Source organism: Erpetoichthys calabaricus, chromosome 1 (assembly GCF_900747795.2).
Source record: "Erpetoichthys calabaricus chromosome 1, fErpCal1.3, whole genome shotgun sequence".
NCBI classification, from domain to species: domain Eukaryota; kingdom Metazoa; phylum Chordata; class Cladistia; order Polypteriformes; family Polypteridae; genus Erpetoichthys; species Erpetoichthys calabaricus.
The window spans coordinates 84533327-84558256 of record NC_041394.2 but is presented as its reverse complement, the minus strand read 5'-3'; the positions used below and the strand labels follow the sequence as shown (position 1 = coordinate 84558256).

General features: G+C 34.9%; 1 protein-coding gene across 3 annotated transcripts in view; it reads left to right on the top strand.

Annotated features, from left to right (window-relative positions):
- Nucleotides 1-24930, top strand: part of LOC114652793 (neurexin-2-like) — a 1491103-nt gene that overhangs the window by 1379583 nt on the left and 86590 nt on the right. For 2 of the 3 annotated variants that reach the window (XM_051920100.1, XM_051920099.1), the window contains exon 16: nt 8804-8893. The exons of the other annotated variant lie outside the window; for it this stretch is intronic. In XM_051920100.1, coding sequence (XP_051776060.1) covers nt 8804-8893 — 90 coding nt within the window. The remainder of the gene's footprint in view (nt 1-8803; nt 8894-24930) is intronic. 3 annotated transcript variants of the gene reach the window in all.

Sequence of the window (24930 nt, the reverse complement as noted above, 5' to 3'; positions counted from 1 at the left end):
TTGTCTTTTTTTTCATCTGGCTCCCAAACAGCTTTGTTGCTGAGCCTGGACTCTGCATACTAAGTGTAAAGGCTATTTACTTGCTTTATTAGACTGTGATCAAAAGGCATGAGCCCCTGCTAACCACCACATACACTTGATTTTATGTATTGCATACAAATGCGCACACACCATGTTGATTCATTTTATACACGTGCACATTATCACAGCATCTGTCCAGATACAAGCTTACATCTGCTTTCCACTCTCAGTTTGCAACTGTTGATTTGGTCTACCTTTTTTTTTTCTTTTTTCTTTTCACTTGGCCCTATCTCAAAAATACATTCTCTTCAGAATCCTAGGCCAGTTACCTATAATGGCTTCTGGTCTGGGCTGTTCTAATTCCACGTATTGACATCTGAACTGATTTATTTTGGCAACAAGGCGTATGTGTGCGTAAAAGCAAGCTGGTGGGGAAGAAAGTAATTTATTCCCCTTGCTTGCTGGTCTAAGCAGTTTTAATAAGAAGGTGGAGTTTTACCATCTTATTTCATCCTAGTGGAACTAATGCTAAAGTGATTACTGTGTCAGTGCAGCTATATAGGTACTTACATCTAAAATATTCCCTGACACAATTTAAACTAATGCTGCTAAGGTGTGGTCCTGCTATAAAATTTAAAGGGAAGGGCCAAGTACTCTTGATATGCAATAGCTAAGGGATTTCAGAATGAAAGATTATAATTCAACACCGCATTCATGAATTGCTATTCACTATGAACTCCAAACTGCCACCTACTTAAAGAGTAATAATTTCATAGAACTCATTTGATTTTAATGCATGTTATCAATAATGATTTTTCTCAGTATTTTTTAATACTTTCTGGTGTGTGTTATTGTTATTTATTCTATATATTTCATACAGAAAGCTTCTAAATTATCTTCTGTTTTGGCACAGAAAAATAAATAATGATAGAAGGTTAAAAAAAGAATAAATCCGAAAGAGAGATTCTTGATTTGCTTCTAATCATCCAGCACCCATGCAGTGAAGTCACTGGCTTTCTGTCAGCCGCTGAATCAGTTTAATTCTGCAAGGAGATGGAGTTTCTAATTCCCCTCAGCAGGACTTTGTTCTGTTTCAACGCCAATAAATGAATTCTGACAAGGCGATTTTTATGGTCCGATACTCGTCCCCAATATAGGTAGCAGCTACACTGGAATTAACTTTGCACCAGAGCCACCTGGGACATTGCTGGCTGTAGGGAATAGGCTAAGGAGACAGAGTGGAGAGCTGTACAACTTTAATAAGAGGTGTTTATCTCAGCCCATTAATAAACATCAAATTGGCAAACAGTAGGAATGAACCTACTTAGACTTCATGTAATTACATTAGGAGCTGCCCCTTATATTCATAAAAAAAGAAGTGAGTGGTTATATTTGACATGTTTATAGCACAGTAAAATAATTTAGAACAATAGAAAGGGATAGAAACAGGTCTATATCTATAAGAAACGTCTTTCTTTTAAAAAAGCTGAAATCTCAAGTGTTTTTTAATGATTAGGATTTGAGCCACATTTTCATGTATTGTGCAAACATCCTGTAGCAGCATTTTTTCTTCACATTAAGTAGCATACATTGTGTCCTTTTTTTCTTTTTTGGAAGAAAAAGGGAAAGTTCTTCATTACTTCATTTTCACCTTTATATATCTATATTCTTTGATTTGCCAGCCTTCATTTAATTTATAACATTTCATTAGCTAATTTTTTTCACCTTTATTATGAACTTCTGAGATACCAATACATTTTGGGGATAAATTCTCTCACTAAATAAAAAACTTTGGCTTGATCTCGATTCTAGGGTAACTATGTATTCCTTTCAGTGGTTTAAATATAAAAATCATTAACGTGCAAGTGCTGCGAGTCTGGGCATTTTATAGGAACTTAAGAAGTTGTTTGAAGTTTATCTAGATTTTCTTTTTTTCATATTTATCGCCATATATATGCACAGTAGTCTAGTGTAAAGAAAGAGGAGAAAATGACATTTTGCAGTTTATCTGTTCTTACATGTACTGTACCTTACATTTAGATAGATAGATAGATAGATAGATAGATAGATAGATAGATAGATAGATAGATAGATAGATAGATAGATAGATAGATAGATAGATAGATAGATAGATAGATAGATAGATAGATAGATACTTTATTAATCCCAAGGGGAAATTCACGTACTCCAGCAGCAGCATACTGATAAAGAACAATATTAAATTAAAGAGTGATAACAATGCAGGAATAACAGACAGACAATAACATCGAATAATGTTAATGTTTACCCCCCCCCGGGTGGTATTGACGAGTCGCATGGTGTGGGGGAGGAACGATCTTCTCAGTCTGTCAGTGGAGCAGGACAGTGACAGCAGTCTGTCGCTGAAGCTGCTCCTCTGTCTGGAGATGATACTGTTCAGTGGATGCAGTGGATTCTCCATGATTGACAGGAGCCTGTTCATTTATGCCAGTGTCGTGGTAAGAATTAAATATGATAATATATTTCAGGTTTTACTAGCTTTACATGTCAACTCATTCATATGCAAAAAACAAAAAGTACAACTCATTTTGATTGATTATTTATAACAACTTTAATTTTAAGGGCTAACTTCAATGTCACTTTTCCAGCTTGTAGTCCTGTAGTACTTTATCATTTAGCCTAATTTTCATTCTGTGAGTGCTTTTCATTGCAGATGAAATGTTTGATAAAATGTTTATTCCATTCCATTTCACCAGAGTACAACATCAATTCATTTTATTAAGATATATACATTCTTAATTTTGTACTCAGCTTTATTTTCGCAACTAATATATTTTTACTGATGAAATGGGGCCCATATAAATTAACTCGTCATTAGAATATTAGAACACTTCTTTTGACAAAAACAGGCTATTCAGCCTTACAAACTCACCAATCCTAACCAATGGTTCCTCCAACGTAACACTGAGTTGAATTTTGAAGGTCCCGAAATGGATCAAACAGACTTACGCTGAAAATTTGGTTAGTTTAAATAATTTCATTCAGAGGTTATGGTGAAGAGATCAGTATGTACCTTAGAAAGATATGGAGACTATGTCACTCATTTTTGACTTACTGTTCATAAACATCCTTTATGGTGGTTTTTGCTTTTGGCAAGATCATCTTCACCAGCTAGCCCTAAATCCTGCAAACTCTGTTACTGTTAATAAATCAGATTATCTTTTCTAAAGGTTGTATTGAACTAGCGCAATCCATGCCAATTTTATTATTTTAAAGGCAGACAGATGATTAAAAGAAATACATTTTTAGTTTTTTGTAATGTTGTTATCAATGTAGAAATACAAATACTATGTTTTCTGTTTAATGATAAATTATGAAGAACAGTACATTACTATAAAAACAGTCTGCTGTTATACAAAATGTTAATGGGTATTTTTCTTATTATTTTATCACTAACAATAACCTTGTCAGAAATTACACTCCCATCCCTCTTTAACATCTGAAGGAAGATATAACTGTTCCTATATTCAAGAAAAGTAAAAATAAGAAGAGTAATTCCATATTTTAAGTAGTACCCCTCACATGGACAGAGCAAAGGAAACACACAGAAAGAGGAAACATTTTTCTTTTTGTATGTCAAACTTTTCATGTTCTTCTGTTCATTTTGAGTCTCAAAAATTACACTAGGAAACCAAATACATGTGGTGCTGGGTTACAAGGGAATGCCCCATACAATGAATTAAAAAAAAAATGTAATCACAGTACAGTAACTCTAAACTGCTTTTGCTTAAAGACCTACCTCATTATTACTGTGCAATGTTTCTGTTCCGTTCCTATCTACCTGAGAGTGCACCTCTTGTGAATAATTCAAATGACAAAATGCATCAGGTTGATTACTCAATTCTGTGAACAATATTTGTGTAATGCATGCAGATGCTTTACACCAGGCAGTAATGAATTACCAAACAGGTAGGAGCTGTTGTTATTCATTAAATACACTATCAGTCATTACGAAACATTGCAGAGTTTGAAGAATGATGTGTGAAATGAAGAGATAGAGCTTCTTGTTTACTTACACCTTTGACAAATAAAAAACTTTTACACTTAATAAACCTGAAGGTGATGTCTGAAGTTGTCATTGACGTTTGCTACCACTGTAGCAAAATATCTCAGTCCTAACCCTAGCTGGCAAAAAATGTATTTTTTAATGGACAACATACCACTTACCCATTTACAGGGTTACAACCAAATCTGTCTCTGCATTCACCCTACTTTCTATTCTGAAAACTTATTTTACTGCAAATGGCACTACTCTTCATAGTGAGGAGTTCTTTTACTAAACCTTCCTTTGCCTTGATTTTTAAAATCAAGGGTATATTGTACTTTCCATCACAGTTTAATTTCCCAGTTCATTTCAGCTTATCCCTTTTCCCAATGATGATCTTTTTACTTGCAATCATGGGTAGTTTGGAGTGTTTAATTAACACTTTGATCACATTTTCTTGAACTAATTGTCTTTGCAAACAGCACAGGAAATGTTTAATTTTACTCAGAAAATATTTGTTAACATAGCACTTTTAAGCTTTGAGAGTGTTATTACAGTTACAGTTCCAAATTTTAAAAAATACAGGTATTGTATCATTTCTTTTATTTTAAATCTGTCATACCTTCTGAAGACCAAAAAAACTTCATTCATCGTTGTACGCGTATTGGATTGGATCATCACAGATATAAATCAGCTCTGGTGGTATAACTTCAGGGACAGGACAACGCAGAGGTGCTTAGTAGCTATACATCATCAGCTCCACCAAGGTCTTGTCCAATAGCAGAGTTCACCATTAGATACACCTCATTGAAGAGCTTCATTGAAGTACATGACCGCTTATAACTTAATGGACTCAACAAAATAAGTCTTTGAAACTCAGTTGAATTACAAGTACCTGTATTTTATAAAAGATTCTTGTAGCAGCCATTTGATTTATTACATTTTAATTGCAGTTGTGAAAGCTTTAGTTTAAATGCATTAGTTCATGTTTGGTATAAATTAGAAAAAAAAGCCACTATTGATATTGGTTAAATAACTCATTCAAATGCATATTTTCAATCTGTAGAAGACTGTAAATAATGATAGACTGTAGAATGAAAAAGTGTCTTAGCCTTGTTTATTATGGAATAACATGATATTTTGGTAAAAATTCCACAATGTTAGTCAACTACTTCAATCATAATCATTCTACATAATGTTGCTGGGAGGGAGGACTCTCTGTCCAATTAGAAGTGTATAAGTCATATATATCAGTATTAGGAAACCACCGCCCCTGGCTAAATATTTAGCGTTTGTACCTCTTCATTTGTTCCGCCTGTTACAGTCTCCAACAAAAGGTGTTGGGAAGGCTATATAAATTGCATGATAATGTGCGGAATATGCCACTCTATGGCAATTTTTAAAGAGTATATTTACTTGCTTTACATATGTTGTTTAAAAGTGAAGGTAATTTATCTGTAACTTCTAACTCTGTCCTGTAAAATGTGGATACCCTGTCTGGGGTTTAAATGGAAAGATATTGGTGTCATTTTTTGCAGTCAATAATAAAATCCATTTATTGACAGTGGATTATTCTGCCACCCCGAATGGCCTAAAACAATTGGTTTTATGTAAAAAATTGTTCCAATTTAACTATGTCATACTCTAAAAAACATAATTGACATTGTTTCACAACATTATAATGTGTCATTGTTTGATGCATAAACTAATTAAAACAAAAAAATGTTAATCACATCTGTATACTTTCAACAGTTAGCAGTAAGGCATATAAAAAAAAAATACACCGATCAGCCACAACAGTAAACCCCCTCTAATATTGTGTAGCTCCCCCTTGTGCCACCAAAACAGCTCTCACCCACTCACCCACTGAAGGATGATCTCTACAAGACCTCTGAAGGTGTCCTATGATCCTGTGACATCAGAACCTACATCAGAAGCAGATCTTTTAAGGCCTGTAATTTTTTAGAAGGGTCCTCCATGGATCAGACTAGTTTTTCCTGCACATTCCACATATGCTGGATTGGATTGAGATCTTGGGAATTTGGAGGCCAAGTCACCACTTTGTACTTTTTGTCATATTCCTCAAACCATTCCTTAACAACTTTTGCACTGTGGCAAGGTGCATTATTCCAATAAAAGAAGCCACTGCCATCAGAATATACCGTTGCCATAAAGGGGTGTAGGTGGTTCTGCAACCATCATTAGGTAGCTGGTATGTGTCAAAGTAACATCCATATGAATGCCAGTACACAAGGTTTCCCAGAAGAACATTGCCCGGAATGTCACAATGTCTCTTCCAACTTGCCTTCTCCCCATGGTACATCCTGCTGCCATCAATTCCCCTGGCCATCAACATGATCAAAAAGAAAAGGAGATTCATCTGGCCAAACTATCTTCTTCTATTGCTCCATGGTCCAGTTGACACTCACATGCCCATTGTAGCTGCATTCAGCACTGGACAGAGGTCAACATGGCACTCTGACCATTCTGCTGCAACATAACCCCATACACAGCAACCTCCAATGCACAGTGTGTTCTGACACCATTCTCTCATTAAGTTTTTCAGCAATGTGTCTTACAGTAGCTCTTTTGGGTGTTTGTACCAGATGGACTAGTCTTTGTAACTCCACACACATAAATGAGCCTTCAGGACCCATGACTCTGTCACCAGTTCACCATTTGTACTTCCTTGGACTGCTTTTGGTAGGTACTAACCACTGCATATCAGGAATTCCCCAAAACACCTGCCATTTTGGAGATGCTCTGACTCAGCCATGTTAAAGTCGCTCAGAACCTTATGCTTACTCATTTGTCTTGGTTCTCTAATGATTCACCTTCAACAACTGACTGTTTACTTGTTGCCTAACATATCCCCACCCTTGAAAGGCCCCATTCTAATGAGATGATCAATGTTATTCACTTCACCTATCAGTGGGTTTTAAGGTTGCTGCTGATTAGTGTAGTTTATAAGGCCTATATTGTAAGTATAATGCTTATATTCAGTTTAGATTATCATTTTCTTACTTAATACATATCCTTATATGTACTGTTTTTTAGTATAGTCTTTTGTACTTATATCTGTTTCTCTCTCTAGTTTGATTGATCCTTATGGATTACTCTTTTTGTATATCTGTGTCTGATATTTATGACTGTTGTGTAATGTTTGTGTGTGTTTCATTAGTTTTGGGGGGTTTATAATATCTTGAATGAGGAAAGAAGCAGTCTCAAAACACATTGACAAATTCTCTGTGCCTCCTTCCATTGCCTCCATCTTACCCTTCTGTGTTTTCATTACTTTGTTTTCAATAATTGTTGCTTCCTCTACAAACGTGGTTTCTTTTTTCTTGTAGTTGCATATATTACAGAGAAGCAGGACTCTCATTTTACTTCTGAAATATAATTAAGATGTTGAAGAGTTTATTCTCATATTGCATGTGTTTTTAAAACAAGGCATACTGTATGATATTATGATTTAACAGGTCATCCCCTTTGGATTTATTGAGCCTTGTTTGTTCAATTATGTATTTTTAACATGTTAATTTAAATTACTGAGTACATTCTTATTTTTGCATATGTTAGTATATATTAGCATGCTTTATTTATTTTAATAATCACTTCTATAAAAATTCATGTGTACTTCAGAAATGTTTATATGTGAGATATGTCAGATGTGTGCAGTTCTAGCTGTTTTGTAAAATGGAAAGAAAGAAGAGAGATACAGTTTTTGGGAGTATAACTTGATGTTTGATGTTGCTCTTCATTTGTGACATTGCAAATAATTTAAAATACGAAAACAAAATCTTGTCTTCTGAGATTCCATTTTTCTTCTTCAACACCTCAGTTTTCCATGGGGGATCTGCCTTTGATGAAATGCTTGGCAGATCAGCAAGACAATGTTGGATGGCGGTGAAGATGTCATCCTACTGAGCTTATGGTACAGGAGTGCTCTTAGGTGGTTTGCTCAAATTTTCTGTAATTACTTCATTTAGAGAGCATCAGAAATCAAAAGCAAAGAGGTGGAAGGGAAAACACCAGACTCTCTCTTTTTGTGGGAGTTTGGCATGAAGGAGAGACTTGCAAACGTTGGGTGATCTTTCTAGAGGGAATTAACAATTATGGCCTTTTTATGGTCCAGGTTATTGGAAATGGATAATACACAATTTCAGTCATGTTACTCTGCAAAACCTTAAATAGTTCATGGGTCCAGTCAAACCTTTCCCAGAAGGCATTTCAATTATAATGTTATCAGCTGGTGAACTCAACTTAAGAGTATCATTTGAATTTTACTTGAATGCATTTTATGAAATCAGTAAATGTTGCTTATATTATTTTCTGTGAATAAATGTGACAAATTGTGAATAATTGTTTCTGTTTTGAATAGTAGTCTTTTACAAATGATTCACAGTAGCTACACCCCACTTCCTGGAGAATAAGATAGAAATTGTTCATTCAATTTAGAATTGTTTTTACCTTTTAAAGCATGATGACTGATAAAATAGTAATACACTGATTTAAACTCTTCATAAATACTTTAAGTTTTTTTTTTCCTAAAAAAAAATAAAAAATAACACTAAACCTTTTGGTAACTAGCTTGCTAATTTATAAACTTTCAAACAAATCACCAAAACTAGAAAATATTCTCTATACTACTAATTATGGTTCTTAACTTGCTAAACTTGCACATGTTGCCCTTGTAACTTTTAACTTTTCCCCCTTCCAGATATTAACCTCTGAAACTGTCTTTCTAAACTCTTTAAGGGAACTATGATAACGAGAGGCTGGCTATTGCTAGACAAAGAATACCTTTCAGGCTCGGTCGGGTAGTTGACGAATGGCTACTCGACAAAGGTAATAAAAAAATTAATTAATCAGCTAATTAACTTAAATTCTTTGAAAAGGTGCAGTGGCCCTGGTGTTTTTAAGAGGCTGAGCCAATCATGAGAATTTCCAGCTAAATACAGAACTGCATCAATGAACATGTTATAATTTATGCAATTTTAACTCTCTCTGTGCATTGTAGAAGGCAAATGCCCTAGAGTAGCCTGAAGTCACTTCTGAAAATTAAAATGTTGGCCTTTCATAAGATTGCATTCTGAGGGAAGTTTTTCTGGAATATTTCCAGTTGATTTGTACAGTATATTGATGCACTAATTACAGTCCAGTGTTGAAACTAAATGGTCTTCCCAATTCCCAAGAATGATTGATGTTTAGGGCATGTGTTTTCGAAATGTGGCATAACTCCAGTCTAGAGGAGCTTTTGTTCATTGTTAAGGTTCAATCGCAGAGCTACAGCAACAGCAATAATCTAAAATTGAAAATGATGTGATGTGATTTGATTTGCATAACATGTAGTTCTGTATTTCTTCTTGTAGTTTAATCCATGAAAACAAGGAAATGTAATAAAAAAGCTCCAGAAATGTTGCATATTATAAACAGTTTCTGGATAGTAAAAGAAAAAAAATTGGTCACATGCGTTGAGATTTTTTGAATTGGACACTCACTAAGATATAACCATTATTTTTTTAAGGTTTTCTGAGGCGATGTGGAAAGTCTGAGAGATTTGACCACTGTGGCTTATCCTTATATAACACTTTTAGACAATCAAGGTCGCCAAGAGTTTAGGAGCTGAGGAATGATGAAATATGTGTGCTGCTTAAGCTAGAACTGCAGTGTTCTTTAGGAAATTGCATAGGAACACAATGATGTGTTCGCAGAGCATGTAAATGCTTTCAATGAGTGGTACAGATCACTTGACATTGTATCTTAGTAGAAACTGCATATTGAGAAGATTTCCTGGATTTTGCAAGGTTTTTGTAAAGACTTCTGGAGGGTGACAAACTAAAAACCCCTTGCAGAGTTCCATCTAAAATAGACAGGAACTTCAGGAGTAGGTTGTAGGTCAGGATTTTAGTACCGTTCATCAAAGAAATAGAAACAAATTTTCCCATCATACTTAATACTCAAGATGAATGTCACAAATTTAATTTAGAGGAGATGTTTCAGGTGTGGGAATTTTTACACATTTGGCTTCCACATGCACTAAATCTTATAAAATGTCTCATCCTGATGTTTATCTTCAACAGTAATTGTATAATAATGCTATACAGCAGCTCTAGCAACTCCCGCTGACTTTTCAAAAGGAAGGCCCAACAGCGCTTGGCCTAAGTTCTACATACCACTTGGCCACTGCACCTTTTATGTCTAAACACAATAAATAACCCTAACTTAACTTCTCAATAACTTCTTTTTAACACGTGCTTTTAATAAACTGTTTTGTAAATAGAAATGACCTGACAAAGTGTTGCACTCTGAACAGAATGTTTATATTGCATTTAAACTTCAAAAATTCTTTAAAAGTTAAAGGGACTGTGTTTGTAAATTATGATTTTTCTAAAACAGTTAATTATTTATCCAGTCACCTCCTTTAACCCTTTGAGTACTTAATGTTTCTTTAATTATATTTTCTGTTTGGGGTGTTGAAAATGGTTGAAAAGTCTGTTACCATTCCTGTTCCCCTGGGCTACAGATGAGTAAAACGGGCTTTTAGTTTCTTATATTTACTACCTGGAAATTTATAGCCAGTAACTGGTCATTCAGCTTTTAACAGTAAGGACCATCACTGCCATTTGGAGATAAAAATTAACCTGTTATTTATTTATTTATTTATTTATTTGCCACCATTGTTCTCATTTGAGTTCATTGTTTTCCTTTTTACTTGCATGTTTGTTCATTTTTTCCTTTCCTATATAGAAAGAGCAGTTACATGTAAACGGCCAACCATTTCTCACTAACTTGACCTCTTGATCAGTATCTCAACTGCTTCGATTTCATTGAACACACTCAAATTACATCTCTAATTGTAAAAGATTAATGGACTTGTTGTCTTTATCCCCTTTCTTATTTACGAGCTCATTATTAAAAGAAATACTCAAAACCAAACAATATACAGTAACAGAAAGGTTTCCATATTCAATTTAAGTTACTGCATTCAATAGAGTACCATACCTACTATGGAGATGTCAAAGGATGTGTGTGAATGCATAGTAAGTCAGAATGGCACAATAATTCTTAATATTAACCCTAGAAGTATAATGTCACCATATGTTACACCTTTAAAGTTAAATTTCACCCCATTTTTTAGCATATGATCTCTTTACAACTATTACTAGGTTTTGTGCTGACTTACCAGATCATCTGTTGCTTGGACTTTTAAATGATCACTATATTTTCTGGGGTACTTCAGCTTCCTCCTACCTCCTAAAGAAACATGTGTTAGATTATTTAGCAATTCTAACTTTGACATATTTCACTGTTAATGCTGATATGCGCAAAAGAAAGCCCTATGATGGACTATTGTCCCATCCAGGGTTGGTTCCTGTCTTGTACTGTATCTGATTCTTGCAGGATAGGCTGTGGGTACCCAAAATCAAGCTGGATTAATTGGGTTTTAAAATGTAATGTTATATTACTGTTTTCCTAAAAGATTGCTAATTTTCAAAGAGTCACAACATTCTTTAATACAGTCATTAATTTACCATGATTTTAACAGGCTATAAAATGTTACCTGTTCACAAAAAATGGAGCCACTTCTTACTAGTTCAAATTTATCCTATCTTCTTCAGCTGCTTTCTTTCACACAGACACACACACATAAGAGGAGAGTTTCACTGTTGTTGTTCAATTCATAAAATTAGTAACAGATTGTTGCGGTGCCACCTAACAGGTTTGGCACATCTACATAAAGTGAATTGGTATGTACACACTTTCTATCTGAAAAAATGTAAAGACCACTAAATATTATATAAGTCAACACTTGATATATCAGGATGATTACATCCCTGGGAAAAAAAGTGGGATGTCTTGATAAGATCAGATAAAATGTGTCTTGAAATGGCATGACTTTGTGTGAGGGGTGGAAGCGTGGCTCATGCTTGTAAAAGGATATCATTTTGTTCAAACAACAGACATAAATATGTTTAAGGTGCCAGCACTGTCGTAATGAATAAATATGTTAAAAAGGTGAATTCCCCACTTAAATATGTTGTTGCTGTTTGTCTAAATGAACAGTTTTTTTCTCACCAGCTAGCACAAACCAAGAAGTAAAGAAGTCAATACCTTTGATTAAAATTATTCCCTGACTTCTTTTGAAATGCATTTTCAGCTCTTTTATTTCTCATTACACAATCACATACACTGAGGATGTTACAAGGTGAAATGCACAAAGGCCTCATTTTTTCTTCGCTTCTTTTAACACGGCACTGCACCCATTCAACCACACTACAGCCTTTCTCTCTTGGATGGATTCACAATCACAAAGTTGGCAGTAGACTTGTGTTGATACTCTCTGCGACAAGGTTTCTGAAATAAGATGCACTCATTAAAACTTGATCTCTTGAGTAAAGAAATGATGAACACAGTCCGGTATTACTATTATGTGGGCACTGAAGCAAAATATACACAGAGGACTATACATAAGCTAATCTAATAATGTTATGTGCCATCAAACTCAGAATTCTTTGCTGATCATTTATGACTGCATCTGGCCACTTTATTTAAGAAGTGGACCTTTTTTTGTTTCATTTTAATTTCTACTTTATTAATAATAACTAAAATTAAATTTTAGTAACTTCTCTAGTGTGCCATTCATTTTCTTTTTCTGTTATTATATATCATTCAATTTCATATTTTAGATGAACAGAGGGAACATGGAACTGAGAGCAGAATTTGAAAAGTGGATAATAGACTTAGATACACAATTTAAAAAAGAGAAATTAAGAGAGATCAATAGGCAGCACTGGGATCCAGGATGGTCTTCATCCCCTTCAGCTGCCAGGTAAAAGTTCAGGCAATTGTTTCAGGGAGCCAAGGGTTTGGCTAAGAGGATGATGGCCATTTTTGCACTCAAAGGGTTAAAGCAATAAATGTACTAATAAAACAAAAAAAGATGAAATAATTTATATACCTTTAAGCACAATGCAAAAAGAAAATACATAGTCGTAATCAAAATTCAAATAGCTAATGGCAAATGCTGCCACAAACCTGATTTAATTAAAAATAGAGCTAAATAGAACATCTATAGTTACAGCACAGTAGATCTTGTTCTTCAGGTGTTCATTTTTTCAAGAAGGGCTGTTAGATTTAATGGAAATGTCTCCATCACACACTCTGTCTTCTAAGTGAAGTTAACACACCAGCTATTTGGTGAGTGATCATGGTCAACTAACACACTATTTGTGTGACATAATTTCAAGGTTTTCCATACCATAGTAGGTATGAACAAATGAAACCTTTAAATACCAGAGTTAGAACTTTCATAAATGATACTTTTTAACACACTCTTGACACATCAAAACTTTTGTCCACCATTTTACTTTGTAGTTTTTCCACTACGTCTTGTCAAGGGCTCTGATTTCAACAAGAGATAGCAGGGAAAACACAGTATGTGGTTCAGATCATGCACTGTTCTACTTCTTTATTTAACAAATACTCTTAACTGAAATACTTATGGTAGAATCTTCTATTTTTACCAGGCACAGGGATCCATAAAGTAAACTTTCAGCCCTACTATATGGTGGGTCCCATTACTTTCAGATGAGTTTGATCCTTATGGGTGGCATCTTATTGTCATTCAACTCATTAAACCCAGACATTTTCATAGCTAAGTAAATCATCAATGGAAAAAAATACTTGAGAGACCAGTCATATCTATTGCATCAGGACCGAATTTGGAGCTAAGGATTTCAGGTTAAGACATATTTTCAATTCAGACTGTAAGACTTAAATGTTGATGGACTTTAAAAACAAAATATTGATTTCATCTGTTCCACTACAGTAGATCTTAATTTCAGATGCACAAATACCTGACACATGCCTTATGCTATGTTCATTATACCCAAAAACCCATGTCCTACCACTGCCATACCAATTTTGTTTTATCATTGTAGTTATTGCTATTTTATTCTAGTGTTGGTTTTTACATTTCTTGCAATTCCATTTGATCTGAAAGAATGAAGAAAGTAAAATTATTTTTGAGGGTCTGCCACTTAAGTCTTCTGTTGAGGTCAGTGTACATGCACTAAAATTGGGACACGTATTTTAAAATGCTTCATATTATTTATATTGATTTTCATTCACATCATTACATGACATAACAAATCTAGGTTTATCTTGTAGTTTTAAAAAAAACACTGGTCTGAAAAATGTTTCTGACTGCAGTGAGTAATACAGGTAAAATATGCTGACACAGAATTACATTGTTGAATCCCCATTAGAGAGGTGAATCTGAAAGCCTCTGACCAGGGAAACAGTGTTCAGTATCATTGCATTGCCCTGAAATTACTGGCATATCTTCTATGCTTAAAATGGTTGCTACTATAAATATTCACCGTCTTCCTGCTTCTTTCCAGAGAGTGGGCGGCTGTGCTAACATAAGATATATTCAACATTTTTCTCTTGCAGAATAAGAATCAGCAAAATACACTGCTGACATATTAGAAATAAAGGAACTGAAAGAAAATGTGGGAGAATAGTGCAATACATATTCAATTATTCATTTGAAAGCATCAGCAGACATACAAATAAATAATTAGTCAGAAATGGGCCCCCCAATTGAATAATAATTAATTGTGCCCTAAGACATGTTGTACATTTTAAAAGACAATGGAATACTTACACTGTATGTTCCCTAGAGAAAGACAAAATCTGAATCATGCACGCATACATATAACCTACATTTCATTATCTATTTAACTTCATAGTATACATTAAGTATTGTTGTGCATGTATGAAGACCAAAACCATTTTTAATCCATTGCAGGCTTTTACTTTTGTTCACAACCTTAACAGGGGTTAACCAGGTTGGACTCTATATATGGTGCAATTTTTCACTTTTTTTTTAATCATGTCCACTGACACTTCAGTAAATTGGTTTGGAAAACCTCACAAGAATTGGTTACTTGCAAGAAGATTTAGCTTTGTTTTCAACAAACCCCTCGGAGGAAATGCTAAGGCCGTTCTTCAGTTTGATTTTGATTGATTTTTCGCATCCCTTTAAAAATTAAAGTTGCCAAAGTGTGTGCTGTAATTTAGAATTACGATATTTGCACTTGTAGATTTTTTCTTTCCTTAAATCTCAGCCCTTCTACACCCCAAACTGTTAAATAAATAACCCTGAGAACTTTAACTATTGAGATCCAAAGGCTGAAAGAAAAAGAAAAAAAAAATGACTGCCTAAATCAAAAACGATCCTACACGTTAGCAAGAAAACAAACCTGAAATTGGAGTTCGCTCTCAGACACCGTAAATCTCCTGTGAAGGAGTGATAAAGGGACAGGGGAGCAGAGTTCAGCCAAATCCGTAATCTTGGAGATGAAGATTCGACGAGGGGTGAGGCTGAAGAGAACTATTTCTATTTTAAAAAATAGAACATAATTAAATTAACAAATAACTAAATACATGCTAACTTTATTATAAAAGAACAAAAACTCAGAGGGTTAAAACTACTTGACTTTAAAAGAAAGCTATGTGCTAGACATTAAGATATGATCTACATGTTTTCTTATATAACTTTTTCCTGATGTTAATTTTGGACAATTGTTAATTAATCTGGATGCAAATTGAAAGAGACAAAGGTCCCTTTAACGTTTATTGTTGCCACTATGAATGAAGTTATGTTCATGCCAAAAAAGTAAGTTTTTTTTTGTATTGCTGAGTATATTTGTTAAAATGTTTATTGTTCTATTTCTATGAAAAGTACATGGGGCTTATATTGATTTTGGCTTGTTATGATTGGCTAAGAGTGTTGAGTGCTTAATAAGTAGAATATTCACATTCAAGTTGAATTAAAAAAGACAAGTAGATCCTCATGGTGTGGACACGCAAAGTCTGCTCCATAGTTGCGTGTCAGATGTCAACCTGCTTAGCACATATGGATATTAAATGGAAAAGATTTGTAAAATACATACTTTTTGATAAACTGTTTTACTGTAAGAATTTTTAAGAAAACAACATGCTACTCTTTGCCTAATTTTATACTTGCAGGGAGTTAGCTCCCATCCCAATGATGCTGGCCTCAAGACTGGAACCATTCTTGATCACTACATAAACACCTCACAGGGCACATTCACTCAAGTGCCCATGTTAACTGAATCATACATTAACCCAACCTGCACATTTTTGGAATGAAAACTAGAGGACAATAGTATAATGAAACATTTTCCAACACATCGCATAAAAGACAGCAAACAGCCCTGTACTGGATTTTAGTCTATTACAGAGTCAACTCACACATACATCTACTGGATCGGATGCCAGAAATGAAGGTAAGCAAAAATCTATATATAATAATTGAGCAGGACAGAGATTCAGAAAGAGATCGATGTTGAAACTTTAAGAGTCGATATCGAAACGTTTAACGAAAAGTCACGATTAATCGGAAAATTCAATATTTTTACCCAGGCCTAGCATTTACATCATACATCAATGTACTCAAACTGAACACTATATTTCAGTCACACCCATGCTAGTCAAATGTGTGCTTTCACTGCTTTCAAAACATTCACGTAGAGCCAATTTGAAATCAACAAGTGATTTTTTCAGGGAAGTAGGAGAAAAAACAGGACTTCCTAAAGGCAAACCCCCACAGACACAGGGAGAATGCACAAGCTCCAGACAGAAGGTGACTAATTTCATACCTAGTCTCCTGGAGCTATGAGGCACCAATTCTAACCAGTGAGTCACCACATCACCCTCCCCTAAGGGTTTAATTATATACACAGTACATGATATAACAGAGAAACAGAGATATGGAATTCTCTCGTACCCAACTGATGTTTTACAGCTTAGTGTAAAATAAATGCATTAACTGAAATATACTTGAAACTGAAGCCCCCATCATGTAGTGCACGCATAAAAACTATGTGCATTCCTAACAGTTAAGCAAGACTTTATAGTACATGCTGAGGCACACTTAGAGGAAAAATATACCGCTTTCTCATTTTCTGCTTGTACTGCAGCAGTCTTTTCCAGTGTGGGATTTTTACTTGTCTCTGTATAATCCAACCAATAGGAGAGATTGGAAAAGCAGTTCTAATTTAGAATGAAAGGTTATGGGTTAACAATTATGTTGATGAATGCTAAACAGTTAATGTGACTTATTACATAACCTAAAGTTTCATACTTCTCACAAGCCTGCCAGCTAACATTTTGTACAAAAGGTCAGTATCTACCAAGCAACTGCTAATTTCTGTGAAGGTGGAAACAGTTCATGCTTCTTCAAAAAACAATCTGCTACTGTTTAAAAGCATTTGCTGTTTCACAAGTCTTGAGTCCCGTCACAGAGTGATTGTTAACAGTACTGCCTTACGCATTTCACATGCTTCTTCTGATGTTCACCTGAACCTTCTACCACATTCCACCATCACTCTGTTAGGCTAAAACATGAAACAAAATTTTTTGCCAGGTGTCCATTACAGTATCTCAAAAAACAGAAAGTTTCTTTTTACAGATTATTGCTGATTTTTATATGTTGAGAGTTCATCCTGATTTTCAGGCCAGCCAATGTAATGAGTTAGGATAAAAAACAGCTTTGCTCAAGGGTAAACAAGAACTATCCCTGTGTGTAAAAAATAGTAGATGCATATTACATTATTAAAGAAAACAAAAAGATATCAAAATCTTAATAAAACCAATATCTGAATTTATTACATTAGAGATACTGTATATTCTTACAGTACAAATGTGATTTGATTCCTCTAGATTCTCAGTTCTTCTTTACTTAAGCCTGTGATATCAGAACATCATTCCATGACTTGGACTACTCAGGCGCTTTGTAATGTGAATAACTGTGCAAATTTAGGTTTTAATTATCCAGCAAAATGGAATTAAAATCAAAGAGAACAAGACCTGGCACACTTTAATCTCACCAATACATTGTATTATATTATGTATATATCTTATCCAGCCTGCAATCCACTGTTGCCAGCAGGTCACCCACTGGGTTATTTCTTAGCAAGGCTGAAATGAGAAAGGAGGTATTCATTTTGCCTACTGTCTATATTTAGGTGTAAAATATGAAATGTTCATTGTACATATTGTATCATACCTTTTGTGGGAAACCCTTTTAGCTGTTCAGTTGTCATTTCCACCCACATTAACACAGCCGCCACAGTTCTGGTAAAGATGTTTGTTTTGAGTGGAAAGGGAGGTAATTTTTAGAATGAGATGTAAGACCAAAAGCTTGTTTGCACTCTGTATGAACAGCAGATGCCTCAGGATGCTTCTTATACAGTACATGATCGTAAGTACTAGACATGGTATCCTTATATACATTTCATTCCTCCCTTATTGAAGTAAAATCCAAAATGAAAATCAGTAAGCTGCATGTCAGCAAGGCTAATATTGCAGTAAGTGTAAAGTGCTGTGAGACATCAATGAATGTTACATACACTGAAAATCCTTTCTTCATTCCTTGCAGGACTCAAAAGCTGTAATTCTACTTTCCCCACTGAAACAGAGAGCGTGTTTTTTCTCAGCTGACAATATGTTTCATTGCGCACAGGAAAAGCCAATGCATCTGATCGTGCCAATATGATGTTTCACAAGATTTTATAGTATATGCTTACTGTACAATAAACTAGTTAATCTCATAACTATGTGTTATATATTTTGAATTATTATTAGTTACTAAATAAGCATAAACATATGAAACTTGCCTCAATATAGTTATGGTACCCTGGCGTTCTACTGACAGGCTGTGCATGTGGATTCATCAAGCTTTTTAAAAATACCATGGGACACTTTGGAAGGGTTTTTTCTTATTTTCTAATATATACAAATTCTGAGGTAATTTAAAGAAACACTAATAACTCTATTCCTTCTGCAGAGTAAGGACTGACATTTTTTTTCTCTCTAAGACTGTAACAAGATGCACACCAATGTTGCTTTAGGTGTGCTGCAAATTAAGGGGGAAGAAATTGGGACTACTTTATTATCCAATTTGGTGAAGGAAAACAAGAAATAGGAAAACCTGAGTAAATGAATAAAGCATTATGCCTAATAGCTCAGGGCAACTTCTTCTCAATCATTGTCAGTAGTGCACTGATATACTTGACAAATCCAAATCCAGAAAGTCTTCTTTGTGGGAAGAGAGCATTGCTGTTGTGACAGACATTTGCCCTAATAACCCAGACAGACGAAAGAGACACTCTTCATTTCTGCTGTGATTACTCAGCTTGTTTGTTATTTTACCAGTAGCAACCCATGTCCTTTAACACAGCCTGGAGTATAGAGGTCAGAAAAAATAGGACATTCCATTTCTTACGTACTATAGATATTGCTTCCGTGTGAAGCAACCCTCAAAAAGTCATTCCTATCAATGTCATTCAGTGCATGGATTTGTAGGAATGAACCCAAATTATCAGTGAAAGTACAGTTAGTCCTTCACATGTCTTTTTAAATTGGTGGACTACTGTACACATTTAGCTTGTTGTAGCCCTTTTGAGAATGGGTGGCCATGACCATTAATAAAATAAGTACCATTTGCCCAGTGGCTCATAAGTGTGACACACTGCTATGATTAACAGTCCCTCTCATTGTGAAGCATTATCAAATCCAGTTCAATCAAAACTAAAATAAATAGCAAAGCTGCACAATATTTATTGACACATACATTTTAAATGAGCAAACTACTTCTCAGAAAAAAAAACTAATTAAGGAAATGTACATGTGATACATTTTCCTACCTTGCTTTCTTTGCAGTCAATAGCATACCATTTAAAGATATGACAGAAAATGAAAAAAATAAAAGTAAATTTTTGGAAAAAAGTGTAGAAAGGCTTAGTTCTCAAAAGAGCCACTGATTAAATTAATGTAAAGATACTCTACTAATGTAATACAGTATCATACAGGACTCACCGTTCTCCAAATTTAATTTTTAGTTTATTCATATACAGTACTCTTGTCCGAAGACAGGTTTAGAATGCTTATATTTACAAAGAGTAAGGGAATGATAGAAAACTATTTACATATTTGAGCACAAATATCCATGTAAATAATACATTCATTAAAAAATTACATGATTTACCTTTATTGCTCCTGAAGTTTAGTAGATGAAATAAAGTTTTGGAATATAGCAAAAATCAACAGAAGTAGATATTGTAGGAAATTGAATAACTTTAGTGAAGAGCATTTCTAGATGATGTGAAACACCCTGTCCATGGTCCTTGGAATAAGCCAAACAAATTAAAGCCTAGCTGTCGTAGATCTATTGACTACTCAGTCCCATCTGCCCCACAGCCATCCTTTTGCATGGCATGTGTTAGTGTCCGCAACTGTGGTATAATTGTACAGTAGGCTGATGTTGAGCCCGTCACAGTTGATGCCATTCTGGCCTGGAATAGAAATTTGGTCAAGATTGCCCAGGCACCAAGCAGAACAGAAAGATGCCAAGAAAAAAAAAACATTAAAGGAGAATGCTTAGTAATAGCAAGTAACAAGGAATGCCTCTGTTTTATTTTAGACAAATAACTAATAGACAATATTGAAAAGGCAGCTCTAGTAAGTGTATGCTGTTCAGGAAGATATCGTTTAAAGCAATAGAAATAAAACCAAAGTGTTAGAAGTATAAGACAAGAGAGGTTATGAATACTGCATAGTGTTTTAGTCTTCATAAACTAAGAAGGACCTTAACCTTCAGACAAGTTCAAAAAGGAGAGCTTCAAAACATATTCTAAGTTTAAAGAGTATAAAGAACTGGGATAGGCTGTACGAGTTTAATTATTTCAGTTGCAAAAGCAGAGACTAAGGGAAAACCTGTTGGAAGTATTTATAATAAGCTCTTCAAAAAAGAAGAGTGTCACATTGGAAAGCTGTTAAAATTACATTTTATATAGGCACAAGAAAGCCAATTCTGTGATTCAAAAAAGCGATGGAACTAATTACCAAGTAATATGGTACAAAGCACACTGGGGGCCGTTAAATCTCAGAAAGCTGACACATTGCACTAGACTGAATGGCTTGTCATTGAAGATTTTTCTTATAGCTTTGCAGATGTTCCATAGGCACACAGAATGTACAAATAAATGTTTTTAAGTGCATTAAAAGAACACAGTAAAATACTCTGTTCAATCCCAAAAAATAATTTTCCTCGTTGAGATCCATACATTTTAGCTTACATGAAGGACCATTAATAATTCTACTGTCAAAAGATTGCACTTTCAAAGTTATCTGAAACTATTCTTGATTTAAATCCACTAACAGAATTCAATAATATTTTTCTTGATATTATCCAAATCTCAGATGTCACTTTAGAGTAGCCATTTTTCTAAAGCAATGTTATTTTATAGAACCCAAGCACCAAAGGGTGTGAAAAGGCAATAATAGATGGATATAAGTAGTATTGGCAAACAATTCTAGCAAAGGTTTGCTACTAGAAAAGGTCAAGGTGGCTCATTATCTGCAGTTCTAGACTAGCTATAAGCTACTGTATATTGCCTATTTTCCCAATAGTTCTAAAAAGAAAATATATAACCTATACTTACACATCTTCATCCATTTATTTAATGACCCAACTCAGTCCAATTTTAGGGTCACATGAAAATGGGACCTATCCATTGGTTGGTATGGAGCAGTACTCACTGGTACTCTGTACTGGCACATCTACGTTCTGCCTTTATGAGTACCAGCGCTTATTGCATGAGAATGAACAGTAATGGCACTTAACCCTCAAGCTAACCAGTACTTGGAACAACAATCTGTAATTTCAATGAGCTTTCACCACCAAAAGTCCCAATAACTAGCAGTTCGCAACAGTTTCTGTATATCAGCACAGAATGGGGAACCCCCAACACGCAATCAGAAATTGTTTCAATACTTATTAACCAAAACAACAGGGAGTACCACCAGTGCTTTATTTCCACTTCACACACTGAAGACAGGAGTTGACCCACAAAGGGACACCAGGACATCAAAGGGCACACAGGCCTACACTTGATCAGACGGAGGCCTATGCAGAAGTCACCTATCAAACTAACCTCCAAGTATTTGGGATAGGGAACAAAACTGCAAAGTTAAAAAAAACGTCATTAGCAAGTGCCATAAAGATTCATTCCAAGCCAGGATTCAAATCCTGACTTTTAGAACTGTGAGGCAGCAGCACAAACTACTCCACCATATTGTAGCCCCACTTACAGCCAATGATAAATCAGGCAATGAAATATGGGCAACACCACAGTCATATCCAGCAAAATAAGTTTGTCTTTCAACTTTTGTGATGAAAAGATTATCAAACCATTCTGAAGGAGCAAGCAACATATTTTAAACACATCCATTGAGCAAACAGTGAGCATCCATTCCAGCTACTCTTAGCCTTTAACTTACATTCATTATTTTCGAGCCACGTTAGCTGTCAAACCGTAGCAACCTTTCAAGCTGCTATACTTCTTTCACAGCAATCTTCACTTAACAAATATATATATGAAATCTGACTAAAATTTCAAAAATCAGTGAAAAGTAATAATTAAAATTAGTTTTAGTCGAGGAACTTGACAACAATATTCTAACTGACATAAATAATACAGAAATAAATTCCATGAATGCTTTACTTTTTACTGAAAGAAATTAAGAACACTATCACTTTTTGTACCTTGTAAAATGTAAATGCATACTGAAGAAAGAGAAAAAAAAACATAAAAGGCTCTTTTTCCCTTGCAGCCTTCTTTACTCCTTCTTTTCAAAAGAAAGCAAAATAGAAATAAATCAATACAAAGTAAGGAAGATAGAAAGGAAGGAAGGAAGTAAGGAAGAAAATGATTTGAGTAGAAAGGACTGTGGCTCAAAGCAGGAAACGGTATCTAACCTTTTTCATTAGAAAAGTGTGGTTTTTTTTCACTTGTTTATCTGTCTCTTCCACAGATGTTCTGGCTGCAACTTAATTGCCGCATAGTCAGTGAATTGTAGTTCACTTGAAAAGATGTGAAGACATATTTATTACTCGGCTATTAGCAAGAAAAAGAAAAAGGAATATTTTTGTTGATGCTGTCATAAAATCTTCAAACTTCTGCAAATAGCTTGCTTATCAGACGTGATGGATGCTATGGTTTTCCATTAATTTTGTAGCAACACCGAAACCATCAGACCTAAGGTGTTTTCATGAAATGCACGAAACATGTTTTATAGATGCAAACCAAACTGCTCAATTATTTCATAGTGGACTGGAAATTCTCTTATGCTTAAATTGCACTTTGGTAAGAGCTAAGTGCTACTTATTTTTTCAGAATAATGGGCACTAAATTGGAGAAATAATTTAAATAACACAAGGAGAAATTTCATGTTACATTATGTTAAAATCCACAGCGGGGCATTTTGTAGCCAAGCCACAGGAGAGAAAAAAACCAATGGAAAAAACGTAACAGTGTCTTTGATACCAGCATTCAAACACACATTGAAACCCACCAGGCCAAAGTCAGAACATACACCAGTGTTTGCATCCTCTTAGTTTGGCTCACATTCCTTTTATTGTTCCTTTTTCAAACAGGGATCAGAGGGTGTACAGCACATTCATTCAAGCTCACCCCAAAAATTAAACAAAAGTAAGGTGGAAACTTTATTTTTAGTTTCAGTTTTCAAAACTTCTTCTTCTTCTTCAGAGCCTTCAGATCTATACTGTTCTTGGAATAGGGGGATTCAGATAAACCCTGTATCTAGCAGGCAGATTTCAACTAAACTGTATTTTATACTATCATATATAGAACTGTGAAAAGGTATTTGTCCCTTTTTCAATTACTTTTATTACTTTTTGACACTGAATACTTGAACGTTTCCTAGCAATTAGATAATGGGCAGCTGTGTTTCACACTTTGTTTCACACATGTCATTTATCTGATGAGTAAAGGTGTCCAATACCAAAAGGCAGCCTGTGAAAAATAAATCTCCCCTAGTTAAATCAACCTAGTCAAAGGGATACTTGGTGTGCGCTGATTGAACACAGCCAACAGTCATCTCTGCTCAATATCTACCTCACTTACTTTGACCCTTGCCATCAGAGTCATGTTGCCAGCACAAAGATTCAACAAGCATGCAATGCCCCAATCAAATCACTGAAGAGGTCATATAAAAAGTGTTGACATCTATCAGTCTGGAAAGGGTTACAAAGTAGTTACTAAGGCCCTGGAACTCCACCAAACTACAGTAAGAGTCATAAATCTCCAAATGTAAAACAAATCCGAACAGTCCTGGGCTTTGCCAGCAGTGGGCAACCTGCCAAAATTACTCAAAGGGCGCTGTGCAAAATCAGACAAAATCACAAAGACAACTTAAAAAAAAGTTATGATTCTTTTGCGTCACTAAAGCATAGTGTTTATGACTTTATAATCAAAATGACATTTGACAATAATGGACTTAATTGGAGAGTACCAAGGCAGGCTAACCAAGAAAATAAATGTTTGCCTTTAATATGCCAGCAAGTACCTAAATGATCACAGAGACTTTTGGGAGAAAGTTCTAAGGACAGATTAGATCAGGGGTGTCAAACTCCGGTCCTGGAGGGCCGCAGTGGCTGCAGGTTTTCATTCTAACCCTTTTCATAATCAGTGACCCATTTTCACTGTTAGTTAACTTCTTTTCCCTTAATTTTAATAGCCCTGTTTTTAAGCATTCGGTCCTCTGAATTGATTCGTTTCTTCATTAAATGGCAGCCAAACAGAAATGAGATGTGAAACGAGCCAACAGATGACCAGCTAAACTGGGATTTCAAACTCCAACCAATTTCACTCCAACCAGTTTTTTAATGAGAAGCCAATTCTTGCTGTTCATTATTTAATTCCATGGTTTGTTGCAGCTCTTTTTCTGCCATAGCAGACATTTCCAAATTGTCTTGATTTTCTGTTTTT